The sequence below is a fragment of the Agaricus bisporus genome (genome assembly GCF_000300575.1).
Source record: "Agaricus bisporus var. bisporus H97 unplaced genomic scaffold AGABI2scaffold_1, whole genome shotgun sequence".
NCBI classification, from domain to species: Eukaryota; Fungi; Basidiomycota; class Agaricomycetes; order Agaricales; family Agaricaceae; genus Agaricus; species Agaricus bisporus.
Window position 1 is genome coordinate 2,833,274 of NW_006267344.1, and position 19,638 is coordinate 2,852,911.

At 47.4% G+C, this 19,638-nt stretch overlaps 8 protein-coding genes across 8 annotated transcripts; 2 read left to right on the forward strand and 6 right to left on the reverse strand.

The window, feature by feature from the left end:
- Window positions 1-13: 13 nt before the first annotated feature.
- Window positions 14-4,130, reverse strand: AGABI2DRAFT_114559 (hypothetical protein; the record flags this gene model as incomplete). Its single annotated transcript, XM_006454762.1, has 3 exons — window positions 14-2,374; window positions 2,425-3,848; window positions 3,911-4,130. The coding sequence occupies 3 exons, from the start codon at window positions 4,128-4,130 to the stop codon at window positions 14-16; spliced, it is 4,005 nt and encodes a 1,334-aa protein (XP_006454825.1).
- Window positions 4,131-4,416: 286 nt separating this feature from the next.
- Window positions 4,417-6,154, reverse strand: AGABI2DRAFT_190060 (hypothetical protein). Its single transcript, XM_006454763.1, has 2 exons — window positions 6,017-6,154; window positions 4,417-5,949 (listed from the first exon to the last, which is right to left on the reverse strand). The coding sequence occupies exons 1-2, from the start codon at window positions 6,017-6,019 to the stop codon at window positions 4,420-4,422; spliced, it is 1,533 nt and encodes a 510-aa protein (XP_006454826.1). The 5' UTR covers window positions 6,020-6,154; the 3' UTR covers window positions 4,417-4,419.
- Window positions 6,155-6,244: 90 nt separating this feature from the next.
- Window positions 6,245-9,231, reverse strand: AGABI2DRAFT_182792 (hypothetical protein; the record flags this gene model as incomplete). Its single annotated transcript, XM_006454764.1, has 13 exons — window positions 6,245-6,540; window positions 6,592-6,688; window positions 6,739-6,851; window positions 6,903-7,010; window positions 7,065-7,249; window positions 7,300-7,479; window positions 7,529-7,610; window positions 7,675-7,937; window positions 7,998-8,128; window positions 8,184-8,306; window positions 8,380-8,827; window positions 8,881-8,905; window positions 8,966-9,231. 13 exons carry the CDS (start codon window positions 9,229-9,231, stop codon window positions 6,432-6,434), a joined length of 2,130 nt encoding a protein of 709 aa, XP_006454827.1. The 3' UTR covers window positions 6,245-6,431.
- A 1,208-nt stretch (window positions 9,232-10,439) lies between these two features.
- AGABI2DRAFT_198453 (hypothetical protein) lies at window positions 10,440-11,778 on the forward strand. Its single transcript, XM_006454765.1, has 8 exons — window positions 10,440-10,591; window positions 10,646-10,723; window positions 10,773-10,967; window positions 11,026-11,172; window positions 11,227-11,390; window positions 11,450-11,457; window positions 11,519-11,544; window positions 11,602-11,778. The coding sequence occupies exons 1-8, from the start codon at window positions 10,461-10,463 to the stop codon at window positions 11,618-11,620; spliced, it is 768 nt and encodes a 255-aa protein (XP_006454828.1). The 5' UTR covers window positions 10,440-10,460; the 3' UTR covers window positions 11,621-11,778.
- On the reverse strand, window positions 11,750-13,807 carry AGABI2DRAFT_190063 (hypothetical protein). The gene is made up of 10 exons (XM_006454766.1): window positions 13,691-13,807; window positions 13,602-13,628; window positions 13,489-13,528; window positions 13,368-13,435; window positions 12,964-13,303; window positions 12,777-12,907; window positions 12,452-12,715; window positions 12,318-12,392; window positions 11,998-12,266; window positions 11,750-11,952 (listed from the first exon to the last, which is right to left on the reverse strand). Exons 1-10 carry the CDS (start codon window positions 13,745-13,747, stop codon window positions 11,844-11,846), a joined length of 1,380 nt encoding a protein of 459 aa, XP_006454829.1. The 5' UTR covers window positions 13,748-13,807; the 3' UTR covers window positions 11,750-11,843.
- A 712-nt stretch (window positions 13,808-14,519) lies between these two features.
- On the reverse strand, window positions 14,520-16,035 carry AGABI2DRAFT_198459 (hypothetical protein). The gene is made up of 6 exons (XM_006454767.1): window positions 15,960-16,035; window positions 15,789-15,910; window positions 15,506-15,733; window positions 15,044-15,443; window positions 14,923-14,981; window positions 14,520-14,856 (listed from the first exon to the last, which is right to left on the reverse strand). The coding sequence occupies exons 1-6, from the start codon at window positions 15,994-15,996 to the stop codon at window positions 14,587-14,589; spliced, it is 1,116 nt and encodes a 371-aa protein (XP_006454830.1). The 5' UTR covers window positions 15,997-16,035; the 3' UTR covers window positions 14,520-14,586.
- A 385-nt stretch (window positions 16,036-16,420) lies between these two features.
- On the reverse strand, window positions 16,421-17,336 carry AGABI2DRAFT_133498 (hypothetical protein). The gene is made up of 7 exons (XM_006454768.1): window positions 17,108-17,336; window positions 17,001-17,051; window positions 16,868-16,933; window positions 16,753-16,815; window positions 16,650-16,703; window positions 16,534-16,599; window positions 16,421-16,477 (listed from the first exon to the last, which is right to left on the reverse strand). The coding sequence occupies exons 1-3, from the start codon at window positions 17,219-17,221 to the stop codon at window positions 16,913-16,915; spliced, it is 186 nt and encodes a 61-aa protein (XP_006454831.1). The 5' UTR covers window positions 17,222-17,336; the 3' UTR covers window positions 16,421-16,477; window positions 16,534-16,599; window positions 16,650-16,703; window positions 16,753-16,815; window positions 16,868-16,912.
- Window positions 17,304-19,593, forward strand: AGABI2DRAFT_198461 (hypothetical protein; the record flags this gene model as incomplete). Its single annotated transcript, XM_006454769.1, has 2 exons — window positions 17,304-17,678; window positions 17,734-19,593. 2 exons carry the CDS (start codon window positions 17,304-17,306, stop codon window positions 19,390-19,392), a joined length of 2,034 nt encoding a protein of 677 aa, XP_006454832.1. The 3' UTR covers window positions 19,393-19,593.
- Window positions 19,594-19,638: the final 45 nt, after the last annotated feature.

Here is a 19,638-nt window from a genome sequence, read left to right on the forward strand (position 1 = left end):
CAAAGCAGGAACTCTAACCACATCGCTGTAGCAACTTCTCCACCATTTCCGACCAATCGAGGTTCCCATTTCCGAGGGGTATTTTCTTCTTCTTCGACTTGGGGCGATAAGATTTATAATGCTTCTTCCCTGACTCAGTCTGTGCCAATCCCTTGATCTCCGTTAAATCAGCTGTAGCCTGCGACTTTAAAAAGGCTGCACTCTTCGATCGGTGGATCAACTGGTTAGCTGGAACGTATCCATCTAAATGACCTTCAAACTCTTCTGGCTTCAATGGTCCAGCGGGCATAGGACTTCCATCTCGCATCAGAGACCCATCATTCGTTTTCTCCAATACGTGCTTTATATCCAAGGTCTCGCCAGGCGGGATCGGGTTCGGTTGTGATGGTGTGACACAAGGCATATCAGCCTCTTTACGTAGAACGTGGTCAATATCGACGGCAGAAAAGAAAGCGACTCCTTGGGGAAGATCGTCCATACCCAACTTGTATGCGAAAAAGCTCCTCGTCCACAAGTTGGCAATCTGAAGTGCAAGAGCAGCACGGTATTTATCGTCCTCTTTTACAAGGTACCGTAGTTCATCGTGCACTGAGATAAGGTAGCGAGCTTGAATGTCGTACTCTTTGATGAGATGTTGCATGGAAACGATTAGAAGATGGAGGTAGTCAACACCGGAGGACTGAACAGCCCAATTGATACGTGAAGTCATATAATCCGAACCAAAGGTTTCTGGAAGGTATTTCTTTGAGAGAGCATGAGTGATCCCACATCCCAGAGCAGGTGTTCGTGGGTTATCGGAAAGCGCGATTTCTTCAAGTTTGTTGAAGACGAAACTCTCGGATCCACCATACCAAAATTTACGATTGAAAAAATCGGTACGATGGGTGTTTTTGCCCTTGGTTGATGCGTAGAGATTCTGCGCCAATTTCTGTGCTTGCTCAGCATTCATAGACGGATTGGATTGCAGAAGCAGCAGCAAAGCATGCCTTTGTCCAGCACCATAGATACGAGAATAATTGAAGACCTTGGCAGCATCACGCGAGATCCCTAGGATACTGGCAGTCTTGGAATGCAAGTCGGTTCCTGCCGCCTTAGTGCCCTCCAAAGTCATCCATCCGAGGGCCGTTGCCCCATGCAGCCCAAATTGTGCATCGCCCATACAACTTGAAATCCACAATTCCTCCGAATCCACGTCTGCACCTACGATCGCATAACCCTCCGGAGCCCTGACCATAGCTTTCAATTCCGACCCAACGCGATTTTTCTTCGCGTTACTCGCAGTCAACCATGTTTTTTCGATCGCTCGTCGTGTGACCGCACCCATTGTGATGACCTGAGGTACGATAATTCCTAGCTTGTTTCCATCGGGAGAGGAAGCAGAAAAACCAAGGTCGTTTGAGTTGTCTTGCCAAACAACCAATTGATTCATGATACGATCTCGCGCACTAATCCAATAGCTGCACTGGGCGTTCATATCAAGAGCCTCTTTCGCTTCATCTCCGGGACTCCGCAAGGTTCCGTCCTGTGAGAACTTAATGAAAGTTTTGCTGAGAGGATTGCCAACGTTGGCCTTCTCACCGTCCTTGTGTGGAAGTTTGTAGAACCGACAGCCCTCTTTCGAAGCCATATCCGCCAACGCAGTATCAGCGTCATCGTAAAAGGACAAGGGGCTGGAGCGAGTTGAATATTGACCATCGGCAGTCACTCGAAAGATCCAACCGTGCTGGCGAGAATAGAACAATGGCCACCCCAACCATGACAGATGTAGCAGGAGTGGCGCAATCCGATTACGAACTGTAATGTCGAGACTTCCGGGGGGCATGTCTTTCTTTGGTTTTGTGGCATCCCAATACCATTTTGGCCAATAAACAGGAGGAGGTTTAACGGGCTTAGGTTTCCGTACCCGTTTCCGCGAGCATACTTCAACCTCGCTCCAGTCAAGCTGAGAAAACCAAGGATCCGTGGTCGCATTCGCTTTTCGCATCGTTTCTTCGGCGAGATTCAAAATCTTCTCGCGAATGTCTGGGGTATCATCGCCCTGAGATATTTGCTCTACCAGTTCAGAATCGGCTGATGAAAGTACACCTTGTGCTAACCATGAGATGACATGGCGTCTCGACAAAATTTTATTGGCTTTGAGCTGTGTAGCAGTCTCAAAACGAGAAACTTCACCCGCGTCATTGAGATAATGCCATTTGTCCTTACTGTTGTAAGTGACGGGGAAACCTTTATAGGAAATCCTGAGTAGGAGAGGAAGAATGCGTCCCAAAGTCCTCTCAGTGAGGGGATCAGAACGAATATCTAGATACCAAGAGGGCTGTCGAGAAGGTGTTTGCAACTGGTCCTCGGTAATTGGATGATCCAGCCCAGTTTCCTGATTCAATAGTCAGCAGTAAGAACGGGTGATAGATAGGATGAATAGACCTGTGGTTGGACCGTTATACCACGAGATTCTTTTGCCTGTTTAGGAGTCCAATCTAATTGACTGAACCAAGGGTCCTGTTGCCATTTCTCTGGCTCGTCCATCAGCGGCCGTGCATTTTCTGCCAACTCCTTCAGCTTCTGTTTGACGCCCTCTTCCATTTGCCTATAAACACCTTCTGCCCTCTCCAAATAGCGTTCCCACTCTTGGTTCACAGTGAGAAAGCTCGAACCCATTTCTAAAGCGCCAGCAAAAGATACGGGATGAGAGCAAGCCTGTAAGAAAGCCGGAAGCACAACGGCATAGACACGATGGGTAGTGTCAACATCCGAGGAACAATAATCCAAATAGTCATGGATATTGTCCTTAATTTCTTGGGGTGTCGACGTCATGAAATCATTCCGGATCTCTTTGTCCATCGTAATACCACAGTGCAGCTTTGCCACCTCTCTGAGGGAGTTTACCGACGTGAGCTCTTCCCATCTTTTCTCGATGGTAACCTCACTGTCTTCTTGTATCAATTGTTCCGCATCGTCACTGAGCTGGCTGACACTTTCTAGCATTTCCTGCCGGACCCGCTGCATTTCTTCCCTCTTGGTCGGATCGACCTCTTCCTTCTCTCGTTCCTCGACTTGGCGAATAAGATCATACATGACCTCTGTTGCCTCTTCGCGTTGCTCGACTTGTTTTTCTTTCGATTTGCGATACTTCATCCATTCTGGTCGCTGATGCGAAGATATGCCAGTCACAGCAACATGTAGCGCCATGGTATCAAGAAATCGAGTCTCCGTTCCGCTAATATCGTATTCTTCCAATACGCGTGCCCGGTCATACGAGACATTATGTCCAACAACAACTCGGGATACTCTTGGGTCACCCAAAGGAATGAGTTGCTTAGAATTCTGCGACTCTTCAAGTAACCATGGTGATATCCACGAGTACCAAGCATTTGGCGACGCGGCACATGCCATTATAGCGTACGGATGATACTTTGGCAATGATTCCACATCAAAACAAAGCACCTGTTCGGCTTCTCCGTCGTGCATAGGATAGTCCACAGGTTCACTGTAGCTCGCCCCATCGGGTACAAACGTATATTTAGTCCATCCACTTCGAATTTCCCAGTGCTCTGGTTTGGGTGGAAGTTGGGAAGTTGAGAAGGACTTGGCGAGATGGAGCCATGGCTCGGCCGTATGAGAGCCAAGGCGATAGAAATGCTCGTCGAGATTGTTCCCTTGCAGAGGAGGAAGACGGAAACCTGTGTCAGCGAGTTTCGATCCTTGGCCGGGGTCTAGGCCATGCATGGCTAGGTGCTCCTTTGCAATTTGAACGAAGGCGGGTGAAGGATGGGGAAAGGAGGTATTTTTGAAGAGCTGAGAGTGCAGCTGACGCGAGAGCAGTTGGACACCCACTTCATTCCTTTTAGCTAGAGAGGAAAAGTGAAAACCAGTTCAGTGGGAAATGCTCCAATATTCCAGTAAAACCTACGTTTATTCTCAATAGTTCTGACTCCTTGAAACTCTCTTGGTGGATATGTGTGCTCTTTTTCCAGCAACTGCCGCGATAGAGTGGGCCTTGGTGATGGGATAGATGTCGGCAATGGTTTTTTCTTGAATACCTGAGCATCATGTGAAGTGCCACTAAACTGTCTGTGAAGGCGTCCGGGATGTCTTGAAACCGTCGAAGGTCGAGAAAGAGGACGGAGCATCAGCAACGAATTACTTATGTGAGGACAAAATGGCCGTAGTCAACCGAGGTGAGGCGGTAGAGGCCAAGCGTCATGAATTAAAAGGAGATAAATCAATGCTTGACAACCTGTGAGGGTTGTTTCGAGCGTGTTCGACCTTCGCGTCGAGGTAGGAGATGAAGAAAAGGGGAAAACTTGCTCAGGATATATGGGGATTAGCTTCTCAGGGTCGCATTCCGAGTCAATCAGGATCACAACACTGCAAGTTAAGAATAATCTATACAGGAACATACACAACAAATGAATCCAATTAATGTACACCATAGCATAGGTCCAGCCCACGGAATCTAAATTCCTCCAAATTCTTCATCCAGTCTGATCCAAAATGTCCTACTGTCGATTTGATGATCATACGCTCCAAACGATTGACATTAGGGCGCGCTCTTCCTACCTGCTCCCCTACTGGCCATCCACGGGAAATAATAAACTGCCGGATGCTCTCAGAAGAGCATTGCAAAGATATTTCCCTCCACTTCATCACTTTGAGCAACGGAAGGACCGGTATTTCGTAGATAGAGACGGGAGTCATAAAGTCTAAGACATCGTCCGATAGGAAAGACACAAACATGACGTCGAGCATCTGCAGTGTTGGCATTTCGTTTAGGAGTGCTATAAACCCTTCCCGGTCAACCGACAGGCCGGACAATGACAAGCGGTCGAGATGACATTGTGAACGCGAGACAAGCTGTATAAGAGCGTCCGGATACCAAACTTCGTGTGGCACTAGACGCAGTGAAAGTGTTTTGATTGCAGGAATTGATATGTTACGCAGGACTTCTGCCAGATTGCCCGCTTCCATAAAGAGGGATAACGATGTCAAGAAGGGAAGTGTAATAATGTCACTGTCGGCGGAGGTGGTTACATTCTCTGATACACAACGTACGGAGCACGAAACTAGGTTACTTCCAGCCGCCAGGATTCGCAGAAATGCAGTGGAGGTGACGATAGTTTCGGCTAAGTGCAGACTAGAGAGTTGTGACCAAGGCAAGTTTAAATTCTCCAAGTTGATTTTCGTCTCGGGGATGGAGACGAAAACGTCAGTTAGCTGAGGTGCGAACTGAAACGGCGCAGTAACTGGGTCCCAAAGGCACAATCCGCCCCGTGAAGTGTTATTTTCGACTCGAGTGCCGTGAAATCGGATACAACGTAAACGAGGAAACGCTTCCGGTGGAAAATCTGCGAACGCTGCAAAGAGGGCTGTCTCCAGGTGCAATTCTAGGGTTTCGATACTAGTTGAATATGGCGCGACAACATCAAGCAACAGATTATCTATTGCTGTCTGAGACTGCAAAGACAATGTCAGCGCGATTGGGGTTGTATGGCACCTGCTCAGCCAAAGCTGCATCAGGTTTTTGAAGTTCGCGATGCCATTTGTTGAGTCACCCCGGAATGCGATGTTTTTCCATAGCTCAGGAGTGGCGAGAGCAACTTCTCTCCATCCAGAGCATATTTGTGCGAGCGATAATGGCGGCGTATTGGACAAGAGAGTCATCAGCTCGGTGGCTGAATCCTCGGTGCAGAGGAGGAAAACCTTCCTCACAAGCTCCGGAGGCAAGAGCCTAACCGGTGAAAGGACAGCTTGGTATCGTTGAACCTTCGCATGGGAATCCTGGTACCTTTCGCGTAGAATGTGTAATCGATTCTGAAGGTGGGCAATATCCTCCATCAAAGCAGACAGCGTCGTTGCTTCTCCATCCAGTAGGCCTTTTACAGACGTGGCCTCGTCACGAGTGGGGGGGATATTTGACGAGAGAATCATCTCTAGGTTGTGCATGGCAGTCTGTCAAGGGTTATACCCAGATAAATCAGATACTTGAAAGAGTCCTAAGCGCGTGGAATAGACCTACCATGTAAGTAGTTTGGATAACCGGTAGTCCAGAGAGGGTATGGGGGGCTAGGTAGGCCGTGCACCGAATAACGGACAGATACTTATAACCATTGCCCCGCGGACCATAGCCAAAATTTACGAGGGCATGATCGGGTCGATCATTCTCGCCGGCGGTGACAATGAGGCTGTGATCGCAACAATAATTTGATCGGTTGATCCATTCTCAATGTGTGTAAATATTCAATTTGGGGGGAGTGTCTACAGGACATATTTGAAAACGGAAAAATGTTCAAATAAATAAAGCACATTAATTAGGAAAAGACATGATTAGTTGTTCAGGTAGATTCGTGAGCATAATAAATATTGCTCGAACCGAGTCCCGGGATCCTTTAAGCGACCAAGGGACGAATAATAGCCATGGTCTCAAGAGTGACCTAGAGGAACGCCTGTGCTTGCAACATCCAAATCCTTGCATACTCGCCATTCTTTTTTATCAGTGTCTCGTGCGTTCCTTTCTCAACGATGGCAGAGTCGTTCATGAATCTAGATGCCTCTCGTTAATGTATGGGCAAAAATATGAACCTGAAGACTCACAGTATGATATCCGCGTGTCGCGTTAACTTGCCGAAACGATGAGAAGAAAAAACCATTGTCTTACTACCTCTTAGTTGACGCAAGCGCTCAAAAAGATCTAGATGGAAATCTAAATAACGATGTAGGGACACCAGCAAGCTATCTTACCATGCTCTGCAGTGGGGTCTAGACTCGCCGAGGGCTCATCGAATAGAAGTAAACCGATGCCCGAACTTTCATCCTCGCGATCCGCAACAACCGACTTCATGAATGTCCTGGACCTAAGCGCGATGAAATATGAATGCAACTTATTTCCAACTCAATATACTCACAATGCGATTCGTTGAGCCTGACCACCAGAAATGCCCCTTTTGGGGCCTGCAGACTCTCGCTCCATCATATTCCTCACAGCACCGTAGTCCACAACACGTCCGAAGATGCTGTAGGCAGCTAAGAATTAGATGCTAGACACTGAAAATGATGACAACACATACTTGGTAGTTCCCTCTGGTAAACCAGAGTAATAATCTTTAACTGGTCTTTCGAGATATGTCTGGTATCGCTCTGGTAATTTGTCCACGAAGTCGCTTGCTCCTCCTAACTTGGCTGCCTCTTGAATATACTCCACGTTGGTAGCGTGTGGTGCAATGGGTGCTCCCAGGCCAATGTTGTCAGCAATCTAGACCGATGGTTCACGTAAAAGTAGCTGGAAATAGTGCTTTTACTCGCCGACAGAGGGAAATGGGTATAATCTTGAAAGAGAACGGAAGTTGCACGTCTGAGATCATCAAGCTTGAGTTCTTGAATGTCGCGGTCGTCAATGAGAATTTTTCCCTCAGTGGGATCATAAAGACGTGAAACCAACTTGAGGATCGTGCTTTTGCCACTGCCATTCGCGCCAACGATGACCTGAAAGAGTAAGTATTTATCGGAGTACCAATGAAGGGAAAAGATATACACATAAGTGGCCCTTTTCTATACGGAATGAGACATTTTTGAGAGCCCAATCTTCGCATCCGGGGTATCGGAAACTGACGTTTCTGCAGATACAGGCACACACGTCATGACACTTCTTTCTTTTTCGTGTAAAGCATTTGAACTCACCTAAATTCAATGCTCAATCCTAGCCTGAGATCTCCACTGTCTTCTGGAAAGGAATCTTTACCATCCACAATGTGATTTGGAATATTTGTTACTTCGTAGAGTCGTTTCACAGTCAACAATTTCTCTGCAAACGAATCTGTCTCAGAAAAGAGACTCCATAATGTGAAGGTGAATGATTGAGTAGTCTGTGTTATCAAATTCAAGGAAGCCAAAGAGATCGGAATAGAGGCGGGATATTGGATGGCACGGAGAGTAAACACAATCTGTCATAGCAAACAGAAATGAGCTTAAAAATGATCAGCTAGACGACTGAGACGACTTGCCTGAGGGAGCTCCTTAAACGGATCCTGTAGCAAACTCACAATACTCAGACGACCTTTTGCCCTACTGGTAGCCGCTGCCATCCAAAAATCACCTGCGCGATCCTTAATGCGGTCAACGCCTATGTTATACTCTGCGACAGAAAGATATAAACCTCTCATAAATTGAATACAGTCGAAATGACGTACGCTGAAGAAGATAAGGCCACATTCCACCAGCTGCAATTTCCTTGCGATGCTCAGAGTTATGGACAGCACGCTTCAATCCTTCATTCCGGATGTAGTCAGCGTCTCGAGTCGTGGCAGCCCAGACTGTGGAGCGAATGTCAGATAATCAATGGGACTCCACTGACTCGTGGTAGATAAAAGTGAACCGACGGCACACCTCCCCGATGGAAAAAAGGCTCGCGAACGGCACCTCGTTGAAACAATGCTTCGGAGAAGCTGAGGAACGCAAGCAAAGGCCCATCTCGTTGGTCGTTGAGCACACGAATCAGGACCGATAGTTGTGAAATGAGCTGTATGGCAGTTGATATAAGATGAAGGATCATGGTTACTGTGTCCCATGCAATACTTGATCGAGAGCTTGTCGGAAAGGACAATTCTAGCTGTCGCTGGACCTTCGGGTCATCAAAGGTCGGGAGGTCAAGACGAGCCATAGCGTGGAACATGTGCACTGAATAGAATTGTTTAATGCGGGTATTGAGAGGCACTGCAAGACGTTGCTTCGTGTAACGCAGTACACGCGTTATGAGAGAGCAGGCGAATCGGCCAGTGGCAACTTGAAAAAGAAGAGTCTTGTCTACGGTTCTGTGCTCCACAGCAATTTGAACCTGTAATCAAATCTAAAGCTAAACCGGATACACAAATATTAGTATACACCTACAATGTAAAGGAGCTGGCCGGAATACCTGAGATTTTATGTGAGTTGGGTTTCGTTCTCTAACGCAGAAATGGGTAGAGCGGCGCACCATAGTGAAAGGGCAGGAAGAAGTGACATGGTAAGCTCTATGACGAGATACGCAAACAGAAGATAGTTGCACTCGCGGATTGACGCGACATCGATGAGCATACGCCAGACATAAGGAAGATTTTCAACGACATCGAGCACGGGTTGAAAAGTTGGCCATCCCCTTAGGGCGAGACGTGGGGCGACTTCTTCATAAAGGTCCCAGACACCGATTGTAGAGTGTTTGACGCGACCCTTGTCATCTGGGTCAAAGACTGTCTTGCGCATTGACCTTCTTCTGTGATGTTTAGCCATATTCGACACGGAGGTTTGCGCCTCAGGCCCTCAAATACTTATGAACTTGTCGATCACAACCACCACGTTCCGCCCGTGTGGTCACGCGGCTTTGACGTCATCGTTCATCTCCGTCAGCCATGTGGCCCCTCGGATGGCAATGAGCTCGGACCTCCCTTAACCTTCTGCACGCCTTTTGGCTCGTACAACCTAGTGCATACCAGTGGCTAGCCGAGCAAGATCATTGGTCTGTTTTTTTACCTCAACTCTTCATTTGTGAGAACAAACTTACCCCATCTACTTACTCGTGCAGAGTCTTGACTCATGTCCTATATTTCGGTTCTCGCGTAACCCAGTTTGACCTCATGGTTTCCTATCATCTGCCGTTTGAGATTTTGTGTTTGAGGTTACCTGACCGAAACATTCTTCCAGCCCGGACAAGCATACTTTCCTCAACGATCATGTCCGCAGCGCGACAGCCGCAGTACATGGAATGACAAACTGAGCACGGCGACAGAAAGATGCTTTTCGTACCCAGCTCGGTACCGAGAGTTGAAAACTGACAGAGTTTCATGCGGCGAAGAGTACTTATTGTTGGAGCAGTAAGTTAGGCTCACCGGCCCTTCCACACATCTCCCTTTCGGGATTCCTGGGAAAAATCATTCGCGCCTACTCGACCCGGAGACGTCATATGCTAAAAACTCTTGGCACTCTTAGGCCAAATATGTCTGGGCAGAAATATTATCGGTGATATGATACTATACTCGAAAACCTGTTGGAGATCTTTGGCAGCCTTGACACTTGTATTTTCCAGACATTTTCCGAGGTTTACCGCTTCGCTTTACTCGCTTTGTCGCCCGGAGGCCTTCTGTGAACGTTCATCTTGCAACCGGACTAAATCCTTCCTCTGGCTGCAACTCTATGGGTTCCTGCAACAGTGTAACTCCGGCCATTTGTTTTTTCAGACATTAATTTCGACGGCTCTTCCGCGGAAAATCTATCCTTATCGACAACTATCCATCAAGTTGACGCGCCTTGTCTTGGACTTCGAGACATATATTGAGTCGCCTGACGTTTCGGACTGCTTGATCCCATGCTATACAATGTTGTATACCACGGCCCGGCGGGAACTATCGACAAAGTATGCTCGACCGGTCAACAACAGACGTTTGGGTATTTAAGAGATCTGCATGTAGCATATGCCTAACAAGAACCTTTCGAACATGTTCAAATTCGTTTGTGCCATCGCCATCGCCCTCTTGGGTGTCATCTCCCGTGTAGATGCCCATGGATACGTCCAGGAAATTACGCTGGGCTCGACCAAATACACTGGCTACTTGCCCTACTCTGACCCGTGCGTCCCTGTCCGGCTACTCATGTTATATCGATTTTCATTACTTTGATCCAGGTATTACAACCCTCCCCCCCAGCGTATTGTGCGAAAAATTCCCGGGAACGGACCCGTTGAGGATGTCTCGCTCATTGAGTAAGCTGTACAGTTTTTGAGTTCATGCGTGTGATAATCATCGTTGCAGCCTCCAATGTAATGGTTGGAGTGCAGGTGGTTCCAACTATGTTGGCTCTGCCCCCGCTCCTATTCTTGGTCGAGTTGCCGCCGGTTCACAGGTCAAATTGAACTGGACCCTTTGGCCTGACAGTCACAAAGGACCTATGATAACCTACATGGCTCGTGCTCCCTCCGATATCACCAAGTGGAACCCGGGGACCAGGTAAGCGCCCTGTGTATTTTATTTTACCTGATTTTATCGGAGACTAACTGGGAAATAGTGCGGTATTTTTCAAGGTCGCCGAATCAGGCAAAGATTCCTCCGGCAGATGGGCGGCAGCCGACAAACTTAACGCCGACAACGGTATATATACATTCACGATTCCTCGAAATCTGAGGCCCGGCCAATATATTATCCGTCATGAGATGTAGGCTATCCTCCGAGTATCAGTAAAGAAGATTAACAACTGAATTGTTCTTAGCCTTGCCCTGCACGCAGCTTATACGTATCCCGGTGTTCAATTATATCCCTCGTGCATCCAAGTTGAGGTCACTGGTTCTGGAAATGCTTTCCCGACATCATTCGTCTCCTTCCCCGGAGCGTATACTCCAAACACTCCAGGACTTGTCTTTGACGTTTACACCAGTAAGATCGATACTTTGATTATGATTAAATTAAACTGACACTCTCGCTCTCTCTTATAGACAATGGCGTAAGTCGTCACCTTGTTCAATCCACAGTCGTTTCTGTACTGATATCTTTGCATATGTCAGGCGTATCCCATCCCTGGACCTGCGGTGTAAGTGCTAGTTTCAAATTCTGAGGCTTAGCATGTTATCTGACTGGATTGATTCAGCTGGACTGGCGGAAATTAACAAGTCATCATCTAACTTCCGGAATACAACATTCGAGAAACAATGTCGCTTGCTACACGACCGATAGGCTGATGATTGAAGTATCTCTTGTAATTGACTTTTGTACCCTTGTGAACCACCTACTATGCAGGAAGATATCGACCAGTTTTAAACAACCAAGTACAGATTTATTATTCGTACACGAAAGGAAGAAAAGAAGCATAGAAGCAACCCGTTAATAATTTCAAAGCTTGGCATGATGCAGGACGTATGGAGAGTCTTTCTTCGACTTGACCTTATCTACGTCGGCCATAGTAACCGGTTTGCACTCATGAGCATGATTATAACCCAACCTACGAAAATGAGCAACTCAGTCTAGTGAATTCAACAACACTCGCCTTGATCTTCCATCTGGCCCACCGGGTTTATAGAACTCGGGCCTTCGCAGGAGTGAGACCACAACAGCACCTCCAAGTCCAACATTGTGGACTAGACCATATTTACCGCGCGGATCAGATGTATCGAAAAGTCCAGGAGCCTGCATAGGTCCAGCCCAATCACGGAGCTGCATCGTGATGTAGAAATGCATGCCCAGGCCGGTTGCGCCAAGAGGGTGACCTTTGGCTTCGAGGCCACCGCTTGGATTTACGACGTATTTACCACCGTACTACGGACATTAGTGAACAAGGAAACAAGGAGAACATGCGAAGGAACATACGGTATTATCGCCTCGCTCTGCCATTTTACAAGCTTCATCCTCTTTACAGAGTCCAAGAGCGGGGTACGTTATCAACTAAACAGCACAGGTAATTAGAGGCGCATCCTGTTAACCCGCATTGGACAAGTAAATACCTCGTTTGCTGCGAAACAGTCATGCAATTCAACGACTCCGACTTGATCCCTACCTTGACCAGGTCCAAATCCAGCATCTGCAAAAGTTTTGTCTGCGCAAGTCTTTGCCATACTATAGCCAACGACGTTCATCGGGCTACTGCCTTCGAAAGTTTCAGGACCATCTGTAGCCATATTTATGGCAACAATTTCAATAGCTTGGTTCTCAAGACCATGTTTGTGGACGAAATCCTCCGAAGCAATGACACACGCCGCAGAACCGTCCTTCATAAAGGAGATAGTAAAGATGAGGATGTTGAATATTTGGGAAGAGATATGAACGAACCGACGTAGGGCTGCACATGAATTTGGTGAGTTGGCGAGTGATCTTGGGAGCCGCTTTGACCTGCTCTACACTCCAGCCATCCCGGAACTGAGAGTAGGGGTTATTCATGGAATGCTTATGATTTTTAGACGCTATCATAATTTCAATATGATGTTCTCCCAACTCAAAGAAGAGAAATCAAGCCCACCTATCATAGCCAAATGGTCCACACCACCACCATACTTCGCAAAATATTCCATCGCTCCATTATCAAACATTCTAGGCGCACCAGGTCCATGATTGTCACCGAATTCCTCTTCGAGTTCAGTTGAACGTTGACCGATAAGCATAGTAGGTCCTGGTCTGTCAGGGAAATTTGTACCGAGACTGCCGGGTTTCATACGTTCGAATCCGAGAGCGAGTGAACATTCGACTTGACCGTATTTGACGGCATTGCTGGCTTGGAAGAGCGCAGCGGAACCGGTTGAGCAGTTGTTGTTGACATTGACGATAGGTATGTTTGTGAGCCCGAGGTTGTAGAGTGCTCGCTGTCGGACACAGAAAGCATTTAACAAATGCGGGTGTGACGGCAGCAGCTTAATGCAGACTTACTTGTCCAGATGTAGAATCACCATAGCAGTAACCGACGGCAGCAGTTTCAATCTCGTCGTAGGTAATTCCTGTGGGAACTTATTAAGAGCAGTGACCAGGGCGGTTAGTCAAAGCAGCGTACCTGCATCTAGCAGAGCTTTTGTAGCAGCCTCCAATCCCATCTAGAAACATCATCATCAACATCATCATCATCAGGCGCTTTCAAAGTCAACATTTCTGCCGACAATGACTTACGTCTTCTGTCGTCCTCTTGCCTCGCGGCTGTTTAAATTCGGTGACTAAATGAATAATGTCCTCTAAATTTGGGGAAAGCTTAAACTTGCCTTTATGAACGCAGTGCATCCTGCGCCAATTATGAATATTCTACGTCCACCAGCCATCTTGAATTAATGTGTTTGGAGGAGTGACAGGTTCTGTTTCCACCTAAGGACTGATACCAGTGCAAGGATGCATGTGTTACGATCGCGTGCCCGGTAAACCGGATGTCATACAGTTCGATACCGATCAATGTTCAATAATATCCATGGGACCACGTCCTTCAATTTGAACTAAAACGACTCTCGTTGGACACTCTAATTAACTGTTGCAGCCTCAAAACTTGAAATTGTGAGGGTCATTCAACGCGTCAAGAACTGTCAAGAAGCGAAGAAACGGGGTAAGCACGCGTGTTTATGATCGATCCCCTATTAAACTCTGCCAAGTATTAAGTAAATGAGCCACCGTGATCATAACAACCTCTATCATCACCGGTTAACAAAGTCTATAAGAAAACCACCACGACTAAGTAATTCATTATCTATATTGCAGAAGGTCTAGACTCTAAAATGAATGATATGACATCGTTTTCCAAGATCGTTTGAGTGTGGTTTCCAGGTGGTTTCCATCCTTATGTCAGTGGCTTGTTCGGCAAAAACCCTTTTCTGTAATTTTTACGAAACACACGCAGTCGCTTCTTTTTCTCACCCTATTATGCATTCCCTGCCTCTTCTCGTTTACCCCAAACTCTGATCCAATATATTGACTCCCTTTCTCTTCGGAATTGAAAGGTTTGGGGACAAATCGGTGATTTTACCTTGTACAAGCTGTTTAAGAAGTAGAAGTTAGTTTTTTTGTTTGTTTCGTTTTTGCTTTAGATTTTCAGTGATACTTCACCATGGGGTAAGACGGTCCATGCCGCCCTCATACTCTATATAAAGCCTTCATATTGTCTCCGAGATTTTCATTCAATGAACAGATACTCTATAAGGGCTTGTACAACCGTGACATTAACACTATTCCCAATAAGTCTGTATTGAGACCGAAGTCTAACGACTTTAGTGTCAGGCCATTTGAAATAGGCTGGCTCGAGTGAATCTATACGGGGATTAAAGCCAAACAGTCGAAGGAGTTCTTCGGGAGAGAAGTATCGTAATCTGAGGGGATCCAAGATCCGCACGGCGTCTGGGTTGTCGGGACGAGCAACGGCGAACTCATCAAATACAGTCGTTGTCTGATTGGCGGAGTTATAAATCGGCTACGTATTAAATGCGAATATTTTTTTGGTTTTGAAACGTACATCGAGGTCTTCATTCATTTGAAGGATTGATCCAGCTCCTCGAACGAGTTGCGTGTAACCTGAAGACCCATAAAGTTGAATATGATATTGCCTGTTATGGAACGAGAAGTATTGTGTCTACCTCTGGTGAAGCAACAGGATCTGCAGGAAGATGGATATATCACGTCAAAGAGACTACCCCACTTGAACAGAACTTTATCGGGTATTGTGTAATAGTCGGCTGTTTCAGCTGGGGTGTCAAGGTAAGAATTGAGACGAGGAATATGAACCCTGTTGCGTTCCTTGGAGTCATCAAAACGATCGTCAATCCAATCTTCTCCCTGTCCAGGTATGTGTCGCCAAATACGATCAATATCTTCTTTTCCGGTATGGGCGAAACGCAAGGGATCTTTTTTCGCGAGAAAGTAGTATCGTAGTCTTGAGTTCGGAACGCCAAATTGGAGCGGAGTCAAGAGAAGTTCGAGAGTGCGGTATCCAAGCGATCGCATAGCGGATACAAGTGTCTGTCGGGTAAAAGAAGTCTTGCCGAGGGAGAGCGGAGACTTAAATGAGGTCGGGCGAGTGAATTGATGGTATGAAGCACCTCAAAGCCAGCAACATTTTCGACCAAAAGCCGGGAAGGCAGAGCATTCATTTTTGCGAGTTGAGGTAGTATATCTTGCACAAGATAGAGAAAGGACCGAGCGCGGGGGTCAGTAGCTCCCTTCGCGTTGGGATTGAGAACGGTGTACGGTTGGCAGGCAGGAGAGAGAAGCCAGAAATCCGCATTAAAATTGGCAAGCTGGGTCACCGAGAGCTTGGAGATGTCGGTCTAAGAAGTGGACGGATATTAGCAAGTAGGCAGGAGGAGAGAAGAGGACCAGGACATTTTTGATGATATCGGGGGAGTGATTGATGCGATAGACCTGACAGGCCACTCGATCCCAGTCAAACGCCTGGACGACGGAGCCATGGACTGAGCTGCGCTGGAGAGCCAAGTGCAGGCCACCTGGGAACGTATGTTTAGCGAGACTGAAAGGTTTTGAGAGTGTGCGCACCGATGCCCGCGTAGAATTCGAGAGCCCGGACAGACATTATGGAGAGAGCAGCGAGCTGACGTAAACGCTATTCGACTCTCCTCGTCGCGTCTACATTACCGCGCAGCCCCGTTTATTCTGTTTTATTTGCATCTTATTTATGCCTGACAGCCAATCCGGTGGGATGACCACGCTAAGCGCCCAGGGTTGTTCTGATTCTGAGCGGCCCACGACCAATTTGCATCCCAATCTAGCGGCAGGCCCCATTTCTTCCCAGCCCTTGCCACCTCCGCCCTCATATCGTCCTCCCTCCTCCCATCCGCCACCGCACCCAGCTCTGGCCGGACAACCTTTGACGCTTCCTGATATGACCTCATTATCTTCCGTCCCACGGTACGCACGGCCTCCATTCAGTATCCTCGCTTAGCTCTCAGTCTCATTCAACTTCAACCATCATTCCATTTTAGAATGGACCAGTCCGAAGGTCTCTTGCCTGCCTTTTCGTCCAGGCCTTACACCCACCTTCCCACTCCCCAAAGGTCCGCTTGCACCCTCAATTACTCAAATTTGACTCTCATTTACTTCATGTCTACAGCCCCAACAACATCGCTCGTTATGTCGTAGACACATCTCATACCCCTCAATCTCCCTTGCCCAATGCGTATGTCCCCAAGTCTTTGACCGCTCACCAATCTTCCAACACTTTCGCAGACCGCAATATTCTAACACACCCTCTTCTTACCACATGTTGACAGCTCAAGACAAGTAAGATTTCGCTTGGAAACCTTGATTCAACCATCCTAACAACCTGTAGGTCCAACGAGGAAACACCGACCAGAAGCCACGAATCAAAACAATGTGCAACCCCAGAGCTGAGGTCGGTAATTTGGGTCCATCTGTCAAAATCAGGCTCAGAAATTTCTTAATAGTCCAACCCACAACATGCGTGGGACTCCTTCACTGCATGCCGGGCTTCAGTCTTCACCCTCCCTCCGGTAAGCTTCTTTCGTCTTCGACAGCGTGTCATGAGAAGCCGACCAATCCCCTTTTCTTGTCTTTCAGCTCCAACAAAACTGACACTAGTGCCATCTCTACGAAACTCGGCAAGCCTTTGTAAGTAAACCTCGTTTATTTTATCTTGAATAAAATTTTACACATTATCTTTGCAGACTCGCTCTTGAGAATATAGCATCGACTTCTTCTGCTTTGGCACCATCACCACATATCTCTTCGCCCGTTTCTGCGGTCTCAGAAAACTCTTCACGTTTCTCTTCGCCTTTCATAAATAAACTTTCCGCCGCCATAGAACGGGAACGATTCGCAAAAGGAAAACAGACTGAGTCTGCACCTCCAAGTCCTGTACCCATGGCAGTGGACGACGACCCGTTCTCCAGTCCTCCAGACTCTTTCAGCTCTCGACGTCGGCATGGGGGTGTATCTTCAAACTCCGCAACAACGGTTTCCGGCGGCGAGATAGAAAGGATCAGGCAGGCTCTAATTGAAGACCGTCTTGCACAAATTCAAGAAGCGGAGATTCGCAGACCTGACTACCTAAAACGCACCAAAAGGCAGTTATCGGAAGTAGAGTCAGGCATATTGGCTGATCATGCAGACCAAGAACGTGGTAATGCAGTCGGTATCATGGAAAGTCCAAATCAAGGAAGGCGATTGAAACTGTTCCAAGAAACCTCAGAGGAAAGCTTTGAGGAAAGTTTGATGGCTGGCGGATACGGTCGATACGTGAGTATTCAAAACGGACTTTCAATTAGCCTCCTTTTTAATGTAAGAGTGGCAGAGGACAAACGATTGGGTTCGCCAACCTCAGCCTCTTTCGTTTCTCGGGTCAAATAGTACTAGTAAACCAAATGCGGCAGAAATGCTTGTTGAACATGTGGAAGAGGCACCAACTAGTGAGAAGGAGCTCAAGAAGCGCCGACGGCTAGACGCTTTTCGTTCAAGTGTCAAATATAAAGCCAGGCTCGCTCCAGTAGAATTGGTAGACAAAGGCCGCGTCTTGCTCGAGGTACCAACCGAAGACAGGTCATCAGTTCCTCAGACCCCAGAGTCCAGTCCTTCCAAACGACGAGGCACGGGTGGCAAGCGAAAGCGCAAAATTGCTGATTCACCGCTCGGAAAAGACAAACAGCAGTCAGTTGAAGAGCTTCAAGGACCGAATTGGCCAGACAACGAGTTCCCTTGGAAATTACGCAAAGAGGAACATCATGAAGCTGAAAAAGTAAGAGAAGACGAACGTATAAAGTGGATTGAAAAGTTTCTGGATAGAGACACAGACGATGAAGATGAAGATGAGAATACCCCTCAAGTCACTTTCACGAACGATGAAGAAATCCTTCCTTCAGCTAAGTGGGGCCTCGTTTATGAAGATGAGGCAGATAGACCTCTACCGGCAAGGATGGGGCGCGGCAAAATGGTTCCTTTACTCGCCCATCCCGACGATCCGCGACGCGCATATGTCAAGAAAAAGAGTATATTTCCCAGTGATCCCGCAGATGCTCGTGCAGCTCTGTTAGCTAGGAAAAGTGTTCGAGCGCTCGGTTATCGCAACCAGCGGAGAAAACGAGAGGCGACGGCTGAGGAAGATGAAGATGCAGTTATTTGCATTTGTAACGGTAAGGACGATGGGAGGGAGCTCGTTCAATGCGACGGATGCCAAACCTGGTATCATTTGCAGTGCATTGGGATTCGTAATGTCGTAGAATTGGGTCGAGAAGAGGATGTTTGGTTCTGCCGAAGTTGTGTGACGAGGTCAAGGTCTCCTTCCCCGGTGCATGCTTCCCATCCTAGCATTCTACACGAGCCGATATTCGTACCCACTGACGACGCACCTCGCATCCTGCGAACACAAGATCCTACATTGTATCAACCCCTTCATAATTCGCCGTTGTGGAACCCTCCCAGGGTACCAAAGACTCCGCCGGCACGAGAGGGAGCAAGACACTCGGATTTTGATATATCGTCCTCATCTGAATCATCGAAATTACCATCAACACCTCAGAATCCACCGCATGATATCAGGTTATACAACACACCTGTACCATTTGAACGTTATCCTGGGCCAACGAATGAAGATCCTCCGTTTGATCCCCATTCGACACCTTCAAGGGGAATCAAATTTGGAGCTTTCGCAACGCCCAAGTCGAACCCTTGGTCGATTCGCGCTGGTGGATTGTTTAACACGCCATCCAGACACCATAGTCGAGCTTCGTATGGTCGCAGCTTCGGAAGCTTGGAGGACATGGGAGCGTCTTTCGGGGCCTTTGATGGTCTGACTAGGTATCCTAATGTTGAAGATTCCCCAATTGGACGACCGATGGCAGGGGAGAGACTCAAGAAGCTACCACAGTCTCCTCTACTTCCGAAGCCCTTGCTGCCATCGCGAGCTGCAGCCCCAGTGCCCGAAGAATCGCCTGTTGTCCGATTGCGGCCGCAGTGAGACGGCGCGAGAGTCGGTGGTATGGTGGAGCCGCCGTTTCGCGAAGATCAGCCATGTTTGTAGTATTGATGAGGGACAAAAAGACGCGTTGAGGAAGAAGAAAGTTGACTATAGATATACAATTGATTAGTTTTAGTTTAATGGAATACTGACCGGTATACTTTCTTTGTGATTTTGCGGAGCGATTCGTGTTCTTGATAGCTTAGTACTGTAGTTCTATAGTGAATGAATGAAGAGACGCGTTGT